At 37.8% G+C, this 18,601-nt stretch overlaps 1 protein-coding gene across 9 annotated transcripts in view; it reads right to left on the reverse strand.

Moving 5' to 3' along the window:
- Positions 1–18,601, reverse strand: part of PCNX1 (pecanex 1) — a 162,405-nt gene that overhangs the window by 87,577 nt on the left and 56,227 nt on the right. For 4 of the 9 annotated variants that reach the window (XM_046007326.1, XM_046007329.1, XM_046007324.1 and 1 more), the window contains 3 exons: positions 10,781–12,487; positions 5,885–5,935; positions 1,302–1,434 (listed from right to left, as the gene is read on the reverse strand). In XM_046007326.1, the coding sequence (XP_045863282.1) occupies positions 1,302–1,434; positions 5,885–5,935; positions 10,781–12,487 (1,891 nt within the window). The remainder of the gene's footprint in view (positions 1–1,301; positions 1,435–5,884; positions 5,936–10,780; positions 12,488–18,601) is intronic. The other 5 variants (XM_046007331.1, XM_046007330.1, XM_046007325.1 and 2 more) reach the window with 4 other exon arrangements.

Raw genomic sequence — 18,601 nt, forward strand, 5'->3', positions numbered from 1 at the left:
AAAACTACTTCAGGGAGCAAAGGAAAAGCGGTGAAGGGCATGGAGAAGAGAGGGTTTACAAAAAGCAGCAGAGCTCAGAAAAGTTTCTAGACCAAATGTTTTTTTAACTGGTGCCTTCCCATTTTTACATTTTAAATGTTGGTTTAACTAATCCACACTAATTTAACAGAATCATGTATTACCGCAGGATTAATTTCGAACACGATCTACTAAAGATGAAGTACCCAACTGTAATGTAAAAGCCAGAAGAATAAGCAAGTCTTAAATCCCAGGGAACTATAAAAGCAAACATTTTGTTACTCTCAAGAATAAGATTTTACCAAGAGAAGAGGTCTGGCTCTTCTCATCTTCTGTGCATTCAACAGCAGTTATGTCATCAAATGCTCTTCCTTTTGAATTTCAAATTAAAATGTAGGAAAACAATTTGGTGACGGTGTTTTTCAACACATACATTAATAAAAGTACACGGTTTAATAGATGCGCTGCTTAGGCAAGCACATGTAAAGCATTTTTGTCCATATTTGTATTTCTAAAACAAAAGACAGATCTTCTGTCTCATAAGACACACTTGAGAATAAAACACTAAAATTTTAATGGAAAACTATTCCTAATATTATAAATAGGTGCTTTCTCAATTAGGAGTATTGGGAAAAGTAAAAACGTTTGTCTTCAGTACTTCGGTACAGAGGTTGAGAAATTCAACACAGATATTTGCAAATATATACATAAATACCCAATTGACCATACTTTACCATTAATGGAATATTTTAGTTCCATGTCATTTACCAGGTCCTAGTAATTATGAAATAAAGGACACCAATTTTTAAGCAATACAAAATACATATTCTAGTGAAGTAAAATAATCAAGCTGGCTTATCAAGTTGAGGGCCGTTATCTGTATTCCTCAACAAGCTCCCTGCTCAGTCCATATTTGTTCTTATTATATTGCCGAGAAGTTGGAGGAAAGATGCTGCATTAGCATTAATTTGGAGTAGAAAAAAAAAAAATGAAAAGCCAACTTAGGGCCTCTGTTTACATTTATATAACTGCACTAAAGTAATTTTGCTATTTAAAATCGACTAAACCAATCTGATCATTTTGTTGAAACAGTGCAACGTAAGGCATGCATAATGCAACAGGCTCATGGTGACATGCAGAGAAAGCTCAGAGAACTGAAAACTACAGGAGAGGAACTGGTGGAAAGAGAAAAGGCCATCTGAATGCTTTCTTGGGACTGACAGAACAGGTTAGAAGGTCTGTTACAGGCATGCTAAGCTTGGTGGAATTTTAAAATACCATACCTTAGGGGTGATCCGATGAGCAATGTAGGAGGGGTAGGGTTACTCCCTGCATTGTGCCGGCGCCGTACTGCCTGGCGCCTAAATGTGCTGCGTTCGCGGCGAAAGGACACTGTCTCCTCGCTGGCCTGTGCTGCTGCATCAAGATAGACTTAGGTCAAATAGGAGCCTAGGTCACAGATGTACATAGCAGCTGAGCCTGCCTCTCCCCTGACTTCCCACCCTCAAAGGTAAAGGGAACTCATCTAGGTGAGCCAAACAGTTTTCATACATAAGCAGTTAATCTATCCTAGCCAGGAATACACAAAACGTACATGTCATTTATTTAAACTGTTTCTTTAAAAATGTTTCTAATGTATCTGGCCTTACTATCTTCTCTTCAATTTCAATTTCCTATTTTAATATCTCTGTTGCTTTAAATCTTTTTCTAAAAGCCTCGATTTAATCCCATGATCCTCTATTCCCCCTTTTATTAATTCAACCCCAAAAGTACAGTATTTGTTAGTCCCAGCTAACAGGAATGGGGCATTACTTTCTCACTCTCAAGAGGACAGTTCAAGCAAGTAATGGTAAAACATCATTTCTAATACTGAGGAGTATGGCGGTCCTTTATCCCACACTGCCCTGGGCCACAACTTTGGCTTTTTAAATGTTTAATTCAAGACAGCATAGTCATAACAGTAAGGTAGTTTGCTTCCATCAAACAGTATTCAACTCTGCACCCCAGCTCAGGTCTCCTCAACACTAGGAAGCAAGTATCAGCTAGATGACAAGTACAGAAACTCATAGCTTAATCCAAAAGCAATAAAGTACAAACTAAAACCACATACACAATGACCAAATCACAACAATGCCATTAAAGAATTATGTAAAATTTTATAAAACCATTCTCATTGGCTGATTTCAGTTTCTAAAACAAAATGCAAAATGATGCTTATTATCTGAATTTAAAACAACTGTTTCTTAGTGAGCTGAACGTTGTGATCTATATATTTTAAGGATGATCTTGACTATGACAAAGGGTATTTTCATACCAAATATGAATAAAGACAAAACAACTTAGTACAGCAGCATTCTTTCCAAACACTTTTTTCCTATTCAGTATGAAAAGGATTACAAATCCAAGAATGTTGTATTCATATTTCAGTTCTGCAGCAAACCTTTTGAAAATTTTAAAAGCGTAGTTACTAATTCTCAAATCATTACTCCGCTTAGCACCACACATTTCCACCAATGTGAATGTTGATTTTTTTAATGTTTTAATTTCTGTATTTTTAATGTTTTTAATGTTTACATTTTTTATCCCTTCCCCAGACTGCACCAGTGAACATTCTTTATGTAATGACTTTCTTATGATAAGGAATATACACACTACCTCCAGAAGGCATAGTGTTTCTGTGTTTTCTTTTATTGCAGGAATGACAAGCACATAATTATTTCATCCATTTGGCAAGCTTCTGCCAGTGAGAAGCAGAAGTCACAAACTATGGACACTTACTTACATATTTTATTTTTCAGCTCATACACCACAGTGACATTCTAAAGTTAGGCAACTACATAAGAATGAGGCTTTGGTGCTTTGGCTCCAAATCAGACTTTACTCCTTGAGCTAATATTTCTTTCCTTTTTTTTCCCTCCAGTTTCACTGAGATATAATGAAAGTTCCTTTAAGTGTGAAAAAGGTTACTTGTGAGAGCTCACCTATGCAAAAATTACATATGACCTGTGAGAACAAATCATCATTAAACCTGGTCATCTAGAACCGTGCTGTCCAACATGGTAGCCACTAGCCATATGTGGCTATTTAAACTAGTATTAATTAAAATTAAGAAGGATTAAAAAATCAGTTTATCAGATTCCTGAACCACAGTGCAAGTGTTCAATAAGTACATGACTAGTGGCTACCATTACTGGGGCAAATGCAGAATATTTCCAACATCACGGAAGGTCGTATTGGACAGTGCTGATCTAGAAATTCAAGGACGGCTTCCTGTCACCACAATCTACAAAGCATATTGTGTGCTTAGCCTACTCCTCACAACTGTGACCTCAATAAAAGGAAACTGCAACCAGCACTGTCACAAAGGAGAAAACATACTAGCAGGGTAGGCACTGGATAAAGGATAAAACAAAGAACACGAGACACTTGCAGGAAGACATGCAAACTTACATGAGTGACTGGTATTCCTGCTGGTGGCTCTTAGATATCAGCAAGGTTAATAACTCAGGTTATGGAATTTAAAATTACTCTTTCAAAACTCAAGACATTTGTGACCTTATACTAAAAATTTCTATTACAGCTTAACAAACAACTGCTCAATTTACAGTCGTAACTTCATTAAGGAAATTATACACATTCTCTCTAGTTTTAGGTATCTAGTTTAGATAATCTTATTATCTAAGATATAATTTATGAAAAATAACTTAATCCATAAAATGTATTAAAATTACTCCAACAGATTTCATATTTATAATCATTGAATACTGAGAAAAAAAGAAGGGAAACAGGCAACAGTCTTCTTTACTCTCTTCCTTCTACTGAAGACATAATGGTGTGAATTTTAAGTAAAAGCCAGTTACTCCATAATACTAAAATGAAAACACAAACTACAGTATCCATTTATAGTCAAAATGTTCTTTGGCTTCTTCAGAAAACAATTTTTTTTGCTATTATCACACCAATTATATTTTGTCATTTGCCAAAGAACTGCATAATACTACTCATTCTCCTAACCAAATAGTTTTGGAAACACTTCAAGATGAAAGTTTGGACATCGACTGAACAATGTTTTAAAAAGGAGTTATGATTATTGCCTGTGTTGTCCTTAAAACATTCAGGGTGTAAACATCTACAGCTAAAAGAATTTTCAATGTTTACTATCACAACTACCTTAACAGCAGCTAGGGTCACACACTCAACTGAAGACGCTATGCCATAGTTCAGGTCACAACAAATAAGACTAAACCACACCCTCTGAGGAACGTACTACTTAGACTGATCGTCTCTATTCAGAATAGGAGTGGGAGGGGTCCAGTTCTACTCCTGACAGGGAAAGAAAAGTGTCTTTACAGCTTAAAATAATTTGCTGTAAGCACAATCATACAAGTTAAAGACACTTGATGAAAATTCAGTTCTACAACCCAATTATAACAAACTCTTTTTGAATCCTTTAAATTTGTAAGAGAAAGAAAACAAAGCACATGCAAAAAATCTTTGAACTAGGGAATCAGACAGGAGGTACAAAACACTCTGAAACCTGGTTTTCAAGTTGACATTTTGGCATTGCTTGAAATCCAGAATAAGATTAACTAGAATAATAACAGCATAAAATGCAAACAGTGAAAATTTAACACTCTGGCTACAACTAAAGTTAAAGGATGTGTAGGTAAAGGAGGAAAAAAAAACAACCATTAATCTAACTGATTGAAAAATCATAAATAACAGGACAGATTTAAAAATACTTTCAAGGACATACACTTAGACAATTGTGAATCTTTTAATGCATATTTTCAAAATCACAAATCACTTCTTTGCGTTAGAAAACTTCAGGAGACTGAATTATAAGCACAAGTTTAAGAACGAACCTTGGATCATGTAGCTCTTTTGAGAAAGTAAAACAATCATTCGATTAAGTTTAAACATTTACTGGGGTCTAAGGGCAATTCATGCACAAGGCACAGAGATCCTAAGATATTTTAGACAGGTGTGTGAGCCGATCTATCCTAAAGATCGTAAAGACCTTTGATCCTAAAGATCAAATAAAAAACCCAAACCACAATACATACCTCCCAATTCAGAAGTGACTTCCCATTTACCTAAGTGAGTTAAGGAAAATTCTCTAAATTCTGTACTGAATTGTTTTAGTGCATGATTTATTCTTATATTGGGGATAGTGAAACAACAGACTATCAGTTTGTTTTACTCTGTGAATGGAAACAGGAAAAATATCAAAGGCAATAAGTACTTTCAGGATGGGGAGGTACAAAAGAGGGAGGTAGAAGGCAAGGGTTATCCATATTCTATCTCAAACACTGGAAAGTTCTAACTGTAAGTACGTACAGAAAAAGACACCACCTGAAAACACATCAATCATACAGCTGATTGCTTAATGTAAGGTTTCAAATGTAGTAAGTTATCATCTAGTTGCTATATACAGTCGTGAATGGCCTCTTTGATAGCTCAGTTGCTATTAAAATGAATAAAAATTTAGACAAAACTACTCAAAGGTGTTATCTTCAGTAGGGAATATTTACTACAGGAAAAAGTAAATTTGGGGCAACTGTGAAAATCAAAAGTTGGGTTTTGGTACCTCAAAGAGATTAGAAGCAAATGATATTAGGAAATGAGACTTTAAAGAGAGACAAAAATACAGACAAGTATATATAAATCTCAGAAAAATAAAATATATACAGACATCCTGAAATACACGGAATATTCTTCAAGATAAAACTATTTTACTTATGAATACAAAGTTACTACATAAAGAAATACACATTCAAATGATTATACAAAAGACATTTTCAAAGAAATAATTTAAGTCTAGGCAGGAAACCCATCTGATTTAAACATCTTTTCCCCTGCTTACTTTCCATGTCAGCCAAGGATGATGCTAACACCAGCATGCCAAGATTTTGTTCTAAAATAAAAACAGATACTCATCAGTGTCATTTTCTGGGAGGCTAAAGAACACTCAAAGTCTACTGTACAACCTCGAAACATTCATTGTGAATTAAAACAATTTCAAACTGTGAACACATTTTAAAGGACTACTTTACTTTTCGACAAGTGAGCCAGCAAACAGCAACCAACAAGAAAGGATTAGCTCTGGGTCTTGAGTGAGAGAATTTGCATTCCTGATAGCTTCCACAATCCCAGGCAGCGGAACAATCCAGGTGGGTAGACAAAATGCTTTCAAGAAATCAAACCACACTCTGGAGTCGTGATACACAAACAACAGTTCCTAAAACCCCCAGTTTCAGGATCACTTCCTTTCAACAGTAGCTTCTAGTGCTTTTTAATCCTTTGTAAATGGGACGAAAAAATATAGACCCTCTCCCAAAAAACTGCACCCAGAAACTATTTTGCATATATTCTCAGAGATGCACCTAAGAAGGGATCACTAGTGGAGAATATATATTTGAAGTGACATCATTTGAAGAGGGAGCTTTCCTTAACAAATGATTAAAAGGCAGTTTTTATAGTAAATACATATACTTATATATTATATAATAGTTTTCATAATAAACCTACAATTTAGAGAGCACTTTTACAAATCTAAGCTCACTGGAGTCTAAGAGTTAATGGTGCCTCAGACCTAGCCAGCTATTATTTCTGTTTTATAATTGAGGAAACTGAGGCACCGATTTAAGGACCTGCCTAGTATATCCAGTTGGTAATTAGACGTGGTATTAAAATGTAACTGTTTAATTCCTTATCCAGAACTTTTCTGCTGCTAGAAAGAAAAATACTGTAATGTCTGCCTCTACCATACAAAATCAGGCATGAGCTGGTTTGGGGAATTCTATACACCTAACCCTTACTTGCCTAATCAGTATCTTTTCTTCATCCTGCTTTAAGATAATTTTCCCAAGTGCATGAAGAGTCTAAATCTGTTTACTGCACTGAATGAGCATCCTTCTCTGTCTTATATGCCTAAACTTTCTTCTCCATATAGATTAACATAACCCTTTTCCTGAATCAGGGGCCGTTGCATTCACATTTATTACTGAATTGTACTACACTACATTCAGCTATGATCCACCATGTCCTTTGAATACTATCAAATTAAAAAGACAATCTGCCCCTTCATGTAATGGCGTACCCTGTATGCATGGTCACTGCAGCTTCTCCTATCATATTAGGTAGCACATTTCTGCTGCTTTCCTTACTTTAACCTTTCCAAGCACCAATCCCCTCTACTAACGTACTGCTTCTGACTTGCCACATGGACCGAGGGATCAGAAAATTAATGTATTAGAATTTAGAGTTCCTCTACTTAGTAAAGTACAAAAGCTTTAATTCTCATGTTCTTGTCTGTTCAGTGGTCTTCCTAGGGTTCAATGCTATCTGGGTTCAAGTAACTGACCTTCAAATTACACACGTGGCAAAAACCCTCATAAATTATTTATCGAGTTTTGGGTTTTCTTTGAATAAAGTAATATTCACTTAACAAAAGATTATCTTTGGTTCCCAATACAAAAATAGTAATAGGATCTTATTACAAACTTATAGAATAAGGACCCACACATTACATTTAAAATAATTTTCTCAAACAGAAAAACAGAGGTTAAGAAATTAAGAAAAAAAAAATTACAAAGAATAGAGCAAATATAAACCTCTCCATTCTGGTTGTTCTTCATAATCTGTTGAATCATGCAGTAAATTAAGGGTGCAAAAGAAAATGGTTTTTTAAAAGCAGTGTAGGCTACACAACATGACACTTTTCTACCATATATAACTTATCTGAAATTTTTCCTTTAAATATTAGCCATAAATTATTAAAGACATGCTTTATAATTATAAAAGAAAATTTAAATACAAAAGACATCAACAACAGAAAAATGCTTTAGTTTACACCTAAAACTTTTTTCCTGCCTAAACAGGAAAACTGATGAAATCCAATTTTAATATTTTAAAAAATATTTTATTTATTTATTTGACAGAAAGAGAGATCACAAGTAGGCAGAGAGGCAGGCAGAGAGAGAGAGGGAAGCAGGCTCCCCGCTGAGCAGAGAGCATGATGCCGGCCTCAATCCCAGGACCCTGAGATCATGACCTGAGCAGAAGGCCGAGGCTTACTCCACTGAGCCGCCCAGGTGCCCCTGAAATCCAATTTTAATAGAAGTACTTGATTATTGGTGAGAAGTCCTATGAAAACAATCACTGGTGACTGAATATCAAAGGTAAATTAAAGGACATACCTACTGCCAAAATAAGATTAAAATCCTATTACTTGATTAAATGTTAAGATTTGTCTGTTGGTATTACGTAAGAAATTAGGAATACCAATATTCTTATTTTTACAACTATCGAGTTTCACAATGGCCTGATTAGAAATCTCTGATCTATGTCTAAATTAAATCATTTTCTTCTACTTTAAGGACAGGATGCATTTGAGTCTGTCTAATAGAAATAGTCGCACTATTAAGCATTTGCTATGTGCTAGGCAACACTCTAAGCATTTTACATCTGGGAATTCCTTCCATCCTCACAGCAACCCTGTGAGGTGAGAAGGCTGAGGCTTCAAGAAGGTAAGCAGCTTTCCTACAAGAGTGCATATACACGGGCAAGGGTGTCCGAGTTCACGTTATCATGCTACATCACCTCCTGTTTTAGAGTTTTAGAGTATTGGATTCTAGAACTTTAGAGTACATTTTCTAGATTTCATTCTTCCACACTGCCAACATCGTTCAGCTTAAAAATAAAACAAAATCATTGGAGAACTCATCAACACTTTCAAGTTCCTTAGAATAAAATCTATTTATGGTTTATGTATGACCATATGAATGGTCAAACAGCATCCTGTTTTGTTGACATGTTTTAGTAGTATGGTATGTAAGAACAGATAGCCCAGAAAAATATCTCCTAAAGTTCCAGAAAGGACTATAGCAATTAAAGCTAATATAAACAAATCTTTACCAATTATTCAATATTTTAGGTAATTTTTAATTGCCCCCTCACTACCTCCAATCTTCCAAAAAGCCCAAACAAAACTCTAATAAAATGTAATAAAAACAACTAAATATAAACCCTCCACATATTTAAGCAGTTTAGTTTTACTCTTATTTCATTCTAAACACAATGAAACTCAAATAAAAACAGCCCTTACGATGTTCTTCCTTTGGCAAAAAAAAAAAAAAATTTTTTTAACAGCCCACAGACTATCACATTTATTCCATCGAAGTATATGGAAATTTTCAGTTCATTATCGGTTTCTTATTAACATTCAATGAGTTGTTTGTTTTTAAAAAATAAGAACACAAACAAAAGAAGACAAAACCTGGAATCAGGAAAAACAAAAGCTTGTATTAGCCAAAGATCTGCACCAAGAAGCAAATAAAACCTTCCATGAATCAGAACACCTCATATTCCCTGTGGAAAGGAAATGACATTTTAAATACAAAGACATAAGGATTTACTATAGCTCTTGTCCATATGTTTTTTATAGTATTTAAATTTCCACAGTATTTAGATTTAGAATAGTAGTATTTTTCTACCATAGCATGTTCATTCTTTTAAAATTTACTTTAATGACACCTTAAAAAATTAAACTATACTTTAAAACCCAATAGTTTCTTGCATAGTCGTGAACATCTCTGGTATGACTTGTGTGAGAAATCACTAAAGCATTTCAAGACCTTTTATAAAAAACAGAATGATAGCCACATCAAAGATTCAAGGGAATTTAATTACTATATGGTCACCAAATGGTTATAATCATTTCAGATATAATTAGTTCTCAATATTCAAGTCTGACAGAATGTCTGTTCTTTAAAGATCATTTTTTAAATTCCCATTAGAAATTAATCTGTATTAGAAACGACACCAATGGAAACAACAGAATTTTTACAAGGGATAAGCTTGAATACAGGGAATAAAGTGAAGGATAAAAAAAACTATGATGCGAGCAACAGAAGACATCCGAATTCTTGTGAACCAGATTCCATAATAACCACAACAGAATAAATTAACTACTCTGGGTAGGAGAAAATAGCAAGAAACAACTCTGAAATAAATAAAATGGCCAAAACACTGACAATACAAAACCACCCACTGAATTTTGCACAATTTCCCATAAACCTCAAATAAATAAGCTTTTAACCAAAACACCATCGCTGTTATCATAGGGAGCATTATGTATCCACGGAGGGATACTAAATGCCGATATAAACTACAAATGTAATAAACTCTAAGTGTGAAGCTAAAAGAAAAAGTATGTTAATGCCTGGTACTAGAATAAGCAAGAAATAAAACCAAAGCGACAGATCGAAAAAGAGGCATAAGTTTTCCAAGTACACAGTCAGAGATAAAGTAATATTTGGAAACATCTTACATAACCGATTGAGTGATCTAATTTTGAAGGCTCAGGGGCACACACTGTATGCGAGATGACTAAAAATGGTTGGTGACCTGATAAATTTCGACATTTTCTTGTTGCTACTGTCGTACACAGAAAGAAGAGAACCAATTCTTGTTATTCCCGGTAAAACAACAGGAAGTGGCAATGGACCTTTTTAGAAAAACCCAAGGCCAAGAAAGAACTGATCTATTCCAATAACACAACTGAAAATGTATTCCTCGGTGTTCATACCAAAGCCTCTTCTGAGACAACCTTCTCCTCCTACATGGAAAAAAGCTTATTTGAACAACACCGTGGAAGGAGGGAGAGTAACACAAAGCATATTTTAGTAAGCACCACTCTCATCCATAGTACCAACAGCTGCAGGGGTTCTTGGGAAATCTCCTCCTGTGACTTACTTACCTCCACTGCCTGCATCTTGCTCCTGGCCTTCAGGAAACGCAACCTGGCTTGGCAAGCTATTCCTCGACCGAGTGACCGTCTCTAACTGGGAAGCCCGGCCCAATAAAGATAGCTCATCTAGCACCTCTCCCTCTTTGGCCTCGAGATCTGATTTTGAAGTGGTTAGGGGTTTTATACTTTCGGGCGCCATCAGCCTGTTGGAGTCATTCAAACACGCTACTGTGCCGCTGTCCAGGCTCAACACCCGGGCCCGAGTCTTGGCACTGTTTGTGCTGGAAGTCCGACGTGCTGTCCGCTTTTTGCCAGTTCCGTCAGGACCCAGATGGGCTTTGTGTGCGTGCTCGGAGTCAGCGCCCCTTTCTTTAGGGACGTGTTTGGTCTTTAGGGCACTGTATCTGCCCTCGGGAGACTGACACGAATGAGAAGTGGTGCTAGAAGAGCTATCGCTGCTGAACTGGTGGGCAGACTGAACACTGGACGCTCTGCTCAAGTCACTCTGGTCACTCGAGTCCTCATCGTGACAGAATATAGCACTATGTGGCTTTGTGCCAGCAACACCTCGAAAGGAAACATAGTCCCTGTGCCGACTTGAATCAAAACTGCTGGCTCGTTTTTTTCCTGTCCGTCTCCGGCCTGATTTATGGGCAGAGGCTGTCCGGTGGATCAAGCTTGAGGATTTCGGCCGTACGTCCCCCTCCTTTTGCTTTCCACTACTGTCTTTAGCAACTTTGGTGTCCACTGGAACAGCAGACTTATCACTCTGCTCCTCTTTGTTTTCGGCAGTTTTCTCGAGTGGTTTGTCCTCCTGTGACGTAAACTCGTTCGCGTGGGGATTTTTATTGGCTTCTTCAGACGCAGAGGTGCTGAGGCCTCTCTGATTGTGCACGTCATCGGAGGTATTGGACTCCTTGGGCTCCTGAACCCCACTGTTGGGACTCACTTCCACAGCGGTCTTCTCGCTGCTAGTCCTTTTGTCACTGGTACAGCTACTCTTGTCCTCTGGGTCAGCACAGCCCTCTTTCTTCCTGCCACCTTTCTTTCCTCCTCTAGGAGACTCCTCATGCTCCGACAGGATGCTCTCTATGTGAGTTGAGCTGGTCTGCTCACTTTTGTAGCTGCTGACGGTACTGTTGGTGTCACGGTCCGTCCCACTGCAGTAGCTCTCTGTTGACCCGCTACTCCGCGTGCTCAGGCTCCTCAGGCTGTCCATGCTTTTGTCTGCTTTCAAAGGTTTGCTCTTCCCACTTCTTGGAGGTGGCTGAGAATTAGTGTTTTTCAGCTCACCAACAAGCTGAAATTCCCCAGACAAACAAGAATTTTCCACCAAGGATTCTTTGGATCCAGAATGAGGCTTGGAAGATTCTAACTCACTAACTGGATCCAAGCCCCGTCTTTGCGGATAGAGGGGGAAGTCATTCAGGGAAGTGTCTGGGAAAGCCACCGCAGAGCTAGAAGTCCGTGGTACCCCTCGTGGCCGGTGATCTTTTCTGTAAGAGTGTGAATGTAAAGGGACAAGAGAAGCTACTTCCGTATCACAGGCATTGGACAGAGACTGATCGATGTGGTGGTGGTGGCTGTGACTCGGCAAGCTCACTTTGTCACTGAAGTCCCTTGGCAAGTCCTGCCCACAGGAGGATAAGGAAGGCTGAATGGAGATGAAGGAATCATTGGAGACCAGACGGAAGAGCTTCCGATCAGTTGCCAGATCTGTTGCAAACACATATTTGGAAACGTTAACACAAATCTATCATCTGCTTTTCTACTGCTTAACAATGGAAAGAACTCACACCACACCGTAAAACGAGGAAAAGCAAGTTCCCAAGTAGTTCACTGAATTAGAGTTGGCCAGTCATTCGAAAGAGCTGGTGTCTATTTCACAGCTGCACAAAGGGAGCATTCTGTGGACAGAATGAACTGAACCTCTACATCCTTGAATGGCCGGAGAAAAGGTTTCACAGACTATCAACAGTCAGAGGCAACACAGCATTATATTTAAAACTGCCCTGGATTTTTTTCTTTCGTAAAGATTTTATCTGAAGTAATTTCTACACCCACTGCGGGGCTTGATCTTATTCTCCCGAGATCAAGAATCGCATGCTCCACGGAATGAGCCAGCCCGGCGCCCCATAAAGCAGCCCTGGATTTTTATGTGAAGTGTGTCTCTAGCTTACTAACTGCATAGCCCTGGGTTACCTTTCCAAGCCTTGGTTTCCTCATCTATAAAACAGGATCTCAGAATCATTAAGTGGCACCATGAAATAACTGAGTTAACGTGCTTTAGCATATACACGGCTTGGCACAATGCCTGACACGAATAACAGTAGCTACACTCTTTTTCTTCACTAACACAATACAAAATCTTTTTTGAAAAATTAATGTGATTACCTTATTAAAAAAAAAAACCTAGAAAGAGGAAAAAAAAAAAAAATGAAAAGTCTGAACAATCCCCAAGGAAGACATGATACAATGATGTTAAGATTTTGCTGTTCACAATGACCGAAACGATTCAAATAGTTGTGGAGCAAAATACACTTTCTCTTTCATCATTCATACAACAATTACAAAATGCCTCATGAAAAACTACATTATCTATGTCAGACCATTCCTTTAACCCTCCACTTAGGGCAGTGATTAGTGACTTGAATTTCCACACTCACTACGTACACAGATATAAATAAATTCACCTACCTACCTACATTGTAATTTCTCTTGAAACACAGCCTGGCAACTGAACTGTATAACAGCTGACTTTTTATATACTTTTGACAGACAAGTATGGCTGAATCTGCTGTTAGTTCAATAAAAAGAAAAATGACTATTTTATTTGTTATAAGTGAATAGTAAAAACACCATGATAGATTCTGCAGTTAAGTCAGACCGCTCTCAGGAGAATCTCAAAAATAAAAGCATACCTTCCCAAGATTGATATAAAATAAAAATGAATTACTAGAAATGTGTGTGTACTTTTAAAAAATCTAAGCCTAGACTAGATTTAAATAACCAAAAACTCAGAAACAGCCTCTAGAATATACCATATAAACTGATTTATAAATGACCTATCAGGCTCTATCTTAGGTTTTAAAGTCTTCAGCTTTAAGTAAAATTCATGTTCTTTATCCAGAACAGCTGCCACTGTACTTGGGTTCTAAATATCAAAATTTAAAAGTCAGCATCATATTCAATCTTTTGTAATATTAAATCATAAAGTTATTTCTAAAATCTCTCTATATCTCTACTAAGCAACTAGAAATAGTGTGATATTCACATTTCAAAATTATGGATTTTACAGAACAAAAACTTAACTGAACAAGTAACTGGAATCATTAATTCTAATACACAAGAAAAGACTTTTTAAAAAATGCTAATAATCAAAACCAATTCCCCTCTAAGACATTAATAAATCAGAAATATAAGTTTTTCATTTAAAAAGACAGCCAAACTTACTGTAACACATGTACTTTTTTCAATGTGGCTAAATATACCATAAAAAATTTAATCTTATCAGGAAGAACCTTAGGTGGTTTTAGGAAATTTTCAAGTAAATATGCTTGCTTGGATGTTTTTCTTACTGGTAGCAATATAGTCAAAGACAGGCTCAAATCAACACAAAGAGACACTGTTTTTCATAAGCAAACTTTTTCTTCAACAACTGCTACTTCCAGGCATTTAGGGCAAGAAAGGCATGTGCACATACTGCTTGTCCTGGTGCAAACTGGTGTAACCTTCTATGAGGCAATCTAGCAATGTGGCCAAAAGCCTTCCAAAGATATACTCACCCATTATCACTCATCTTTTTCTAGAAATTGCTGTTAAAGGATAAAATCAGGTATGTATATAAAGTTTTAGCCACAAATTGTTCATTTCAGATTATTAGAAAACTTAAAACCTGGAAAGTATTAAAATGTCCAATGAAAAAATATTGAATAAACTAGACTGTCTATTAAAACATCAGACAGGCACTAAAAATGTTTTCAAAGATTACACACTCATACGAGAAAAAGTAGTTTAGTGACAATGATGATACTATATAAAAAGTATGGTTCCAATCTATAAGAGTTAAAAATATTAAGAGTATATTTGCATATGTGTATAGGAATATTAAAAGTTAGATACCTAAAGCATAAAGTCCCGACATGCCATATAACATGCTAAGTCAAAGAAGCCAGACACAAAAAGCCACATATTCTATAATCCCATTTATATGAAATATACAGAATAGGCAAATGCATACAGGCAGAAAATATCAGTGGTTGCCAGGGGCTGGGGGACAGAGGAAATGGGGAGCGTAATGGGTATGGGTTTCTTGTTGGGGTGACAAAAATGTTCTGGAATTGAACAGTGGTGATGAGCATACAACCATGTGAAATTACTAAAAAATCACTGAATTGTATCTTTTTTAAAGATTTATTTATTTGACAGACAGAGATCACAAGTAGGCAGAGAGGCAGGGAGAGAGACAGAAGGGGAAGCAGGCTCCCTGCTGAGCAGAGAGCCCAATGCGGTGCTCAATCCCAGAACCCTCGGATCATGACCTGAGCCGAAGACAGAAGCTTTAACCCACTGAGCCACGCAGGCACCCCAGAATTGTATACTTTAGAAGAGTTAACTCTGGGACACCTGGGTGGCTTAGTCAGTTAAGCATCTGCCTTCAGCTCAGGTCATGATCCCAGAGACCTAGGATCTAGCCCTGCCTGTTTCTTCCTCTCTCTCTGCCTGCAGCTCTCCCTGCTTGTGCTCTCTCTCTTACTATCTCTCTCCCTCTATGTGTCAAATAAATAAAATCTTTTTTTTAAAAAAAGTGAATTTCATAGTATATGAATTATATCACAATACAAAAATAATTTTAAAAAGTGATGCACCAAAAAACATTGTTATTTCGGTGTCAGAAGTGTGAATTATTTTCTTCATATTAACTATTTTTTTCTAAAATTAACATATGTTACTTTCCTAAACAAAAACCATATTTCCTCCGCTCTTCTGGATCATCTCCATCAATTATAAAAACAAGCTGTTCTCTTACGCATTCTTACAAAATTCAAATCTCTCCTTTATCCTCCCTTCGCCTTTGGCTTTCACCTTCCATCTCTGACCCTCTTACACAAATTCACCAAAAATAGTCTGTATTGCCTCTTTTCAGTTCTCCTCTAATTCTCTCCTACTTGTACTCTGAACCCCTCATGAATATGCTTATCAAGGTCACCAACAACCTCTGCGCTGCTAATCTCAATGTCAAGCCTCAGTCTCATATCACCTGGCTTATGAGTAATGTCTGACAAAGCTGACCACAGCACTCTCCTTGATTACGGATACAACACTCTGGGTCTTCCTGCACCCCACCAGTTGTTCCTACTCAGTCTCCTGCACCTTTTTTTTTTTTAATTTTTAATGTTTTAAATTTTTTTATTATCATGTAATGTATTATTAGCCCCAGGGGTACAGGTCTGTGAATCGCCAGGTTTACACACTTCATAGCACATACCTTCCCCAATGTCCATAAGCCCATCACCCTCTCCCTAACCCCCTCCCCCCAGCAACCCTCAGTTTGTTTTGTGAGATCAAGAGTCTCTTATGGCTTGTCTCCCTCCCAATCCCATCTTGTTTCATTTATTCTTTTCCTACCCCCAAACTCCCCACGTTGCCTCTCCACTTCCTCATATCAGGGAGATCATATGATAATTGTCTTTCTCTGATTGACTTATTTCACTCAGCATGACACCCTCTAGTTCTCCTGCACCTATTAAACTGGAGTGGCTCAAAGTTCAATCCTGGGAACTTCTCGTTCCACCTCTACATCCTCTTTTCTATCTCTCATCCAGTATTCTGGTCCCGTGATAACTAAAATTCAGCAACCCCTGTAACTAGTTTCCTCCATCTTCTAGCCAGTCCCCATACTCATATAGGAAGAGGCTAACATACTGATCTTAGGTAAGGAAAACATAAGTGTGGCCGGAGAGGGAGGCTGTATGTAAGTCCTTCTTAAAAGTGAAAAAAGCAGAATCCGGGCAGCAGAGAGAGGGAGAGGGAAAAGCAGTCTCCCAGGACTCCAGGATCAGACCTGGGCCGAAGGCATCCTCAGGTCACTCTCAATCACACTGAGTCATGTTGATAAAACGAGTGCCAACTAATCACTAACTGCCAACCAACTAAAGGTCGCTATCCGTAAACCCAAACCAGCTAGAGAACTTAATGCGCCCCAACTGATAATTAAGCCAGAATGAACATCTGCCACTAGGTGGTGCCAAACCACAGCCGCGACCAACAAATTTGGATCAGGGCAGGCAGGACACGGGAATTCCAGGTTAGGCTAACCATGCAGGCTTGCCCAGTTAGTTTATGAACTTCATGGTAACCCATTTCGCTGGTATCTATACACTGAAAACTCCTAATTTTAAAACTCAACCCATACTTCTTACCTGAAGTCCAGACCTAATTACACACTAATTATTGCCATTTAGAGGTCTAACAGCATCAGACTGATATGCCCAAAACTGAACTCCCTCTTTTACCCTCGTCCCTGCTCTCCCTGCTCCTAAATCTGCTCCTTCTCAGTTTTCCCCCTTCCTATCTTCCCCATCACTTAACTCAAACACCGTACAGTCATCATGAGTACTATTTCTCTCACATAGTGTATCCATCAACATCAAGATAGCCTCTCATTAATATCTTCTACATACACAGTCAGACTACTTCTCATTGCCCTCATCTGTGCCTTGGATTACTGTAATCATCCACTCACTGGGCTTCCTGATTTAGCCTCTGCCCTTTTTAATCTCAACATAGGAGCCACAGTGATTCTGTAAAATTGTAACTGACATCACGACCCCCTTTCTGCTCAAAACCCTTTGGCAGTTCCTCATCTCGCTGGGAATTAAAGCCACATCCTTTTTTTTTTTTTTTTTTTTTAAGATTTTATTTATTTGAGAGAGAGCGAGCAGGGGGAAGGGGGGTGGGAATCGGGCAGCAGAAAGAGGGAGAGGGAAGAGCAGTCTCCCAGGACTCCAGGATCAGACCTGGGCCCAAGGCAGATGCCCCACCAACTGAGCCAACCAGGCACCCAAAAGCAGAGTCTTTAAAATGGCTTACAAGGCTATGCAATTTGTCCCCTTACTTACTTCACATCAATCACACAATTTCTCAAACCTGACAGGCATGTTGTAACTTTAAGACTTTTGCCGATGCTGTTACCTCTGCATAGAGAGTCTCTCCCTCCAAATACCCTGATAGCTCACTCCTTCACGTCCTTCAGATCTTTGCTTCCGGCAAGGCTTTCTTCCCTTGACCACTCCGTTTAAACTAACCCCTCCCCCATCCCGTCCCTATCCTCTGTCCCTACGACTGCATATAGATTTGACTTATACTAGCCATACTAGTGGTACAGAAGCCACATAATGGTAGAATTTTTTGTCTGTTCACTGATTTATTTCTGGTACTCAGAATGGGGTGCTCTGAGCACATAATGAGTACTAAACAGTATCTTTTAAATGTTATCTTTGTGTGTTATCTGCTGAATGTTTAATGTTATCATATTAAAATGATAGAAGTTACAAAACTATCTAAAAGTGGTATAACAGAAATTGAAAGCATGATTCAAAACTAGATTTCAATTATAGGACTGCCATTTTGTACCTATGTGACTTTGGGCAAATTTCTTATAACCTCTAAGCCATGATATGTTAATCTGTAATGTGAGAATCGTATTATTAACCTCAAATGCTTATAGTAAAGACTGTGTGTATGCTTATAAAATGCTTAAAAGAAGACCTAAACCACCAGGTGACAAACTAAGAGCCATTGAGCCAAACTGGCTCTCTGCCTGCTTCT

The sequence above is a fragment of the Meles meles genome, chromosome 6 (assembly GCF_922984935.1).
Source record: "Meles meles chromosome 6, mMelMel3.1 paternal haplotype, whole genome shotgun sequence".
NCBI lineage: Eukaryota > Metazoa > Chordata > Mammalia > Carnivora > Mustelidae > Meles > Meles meles.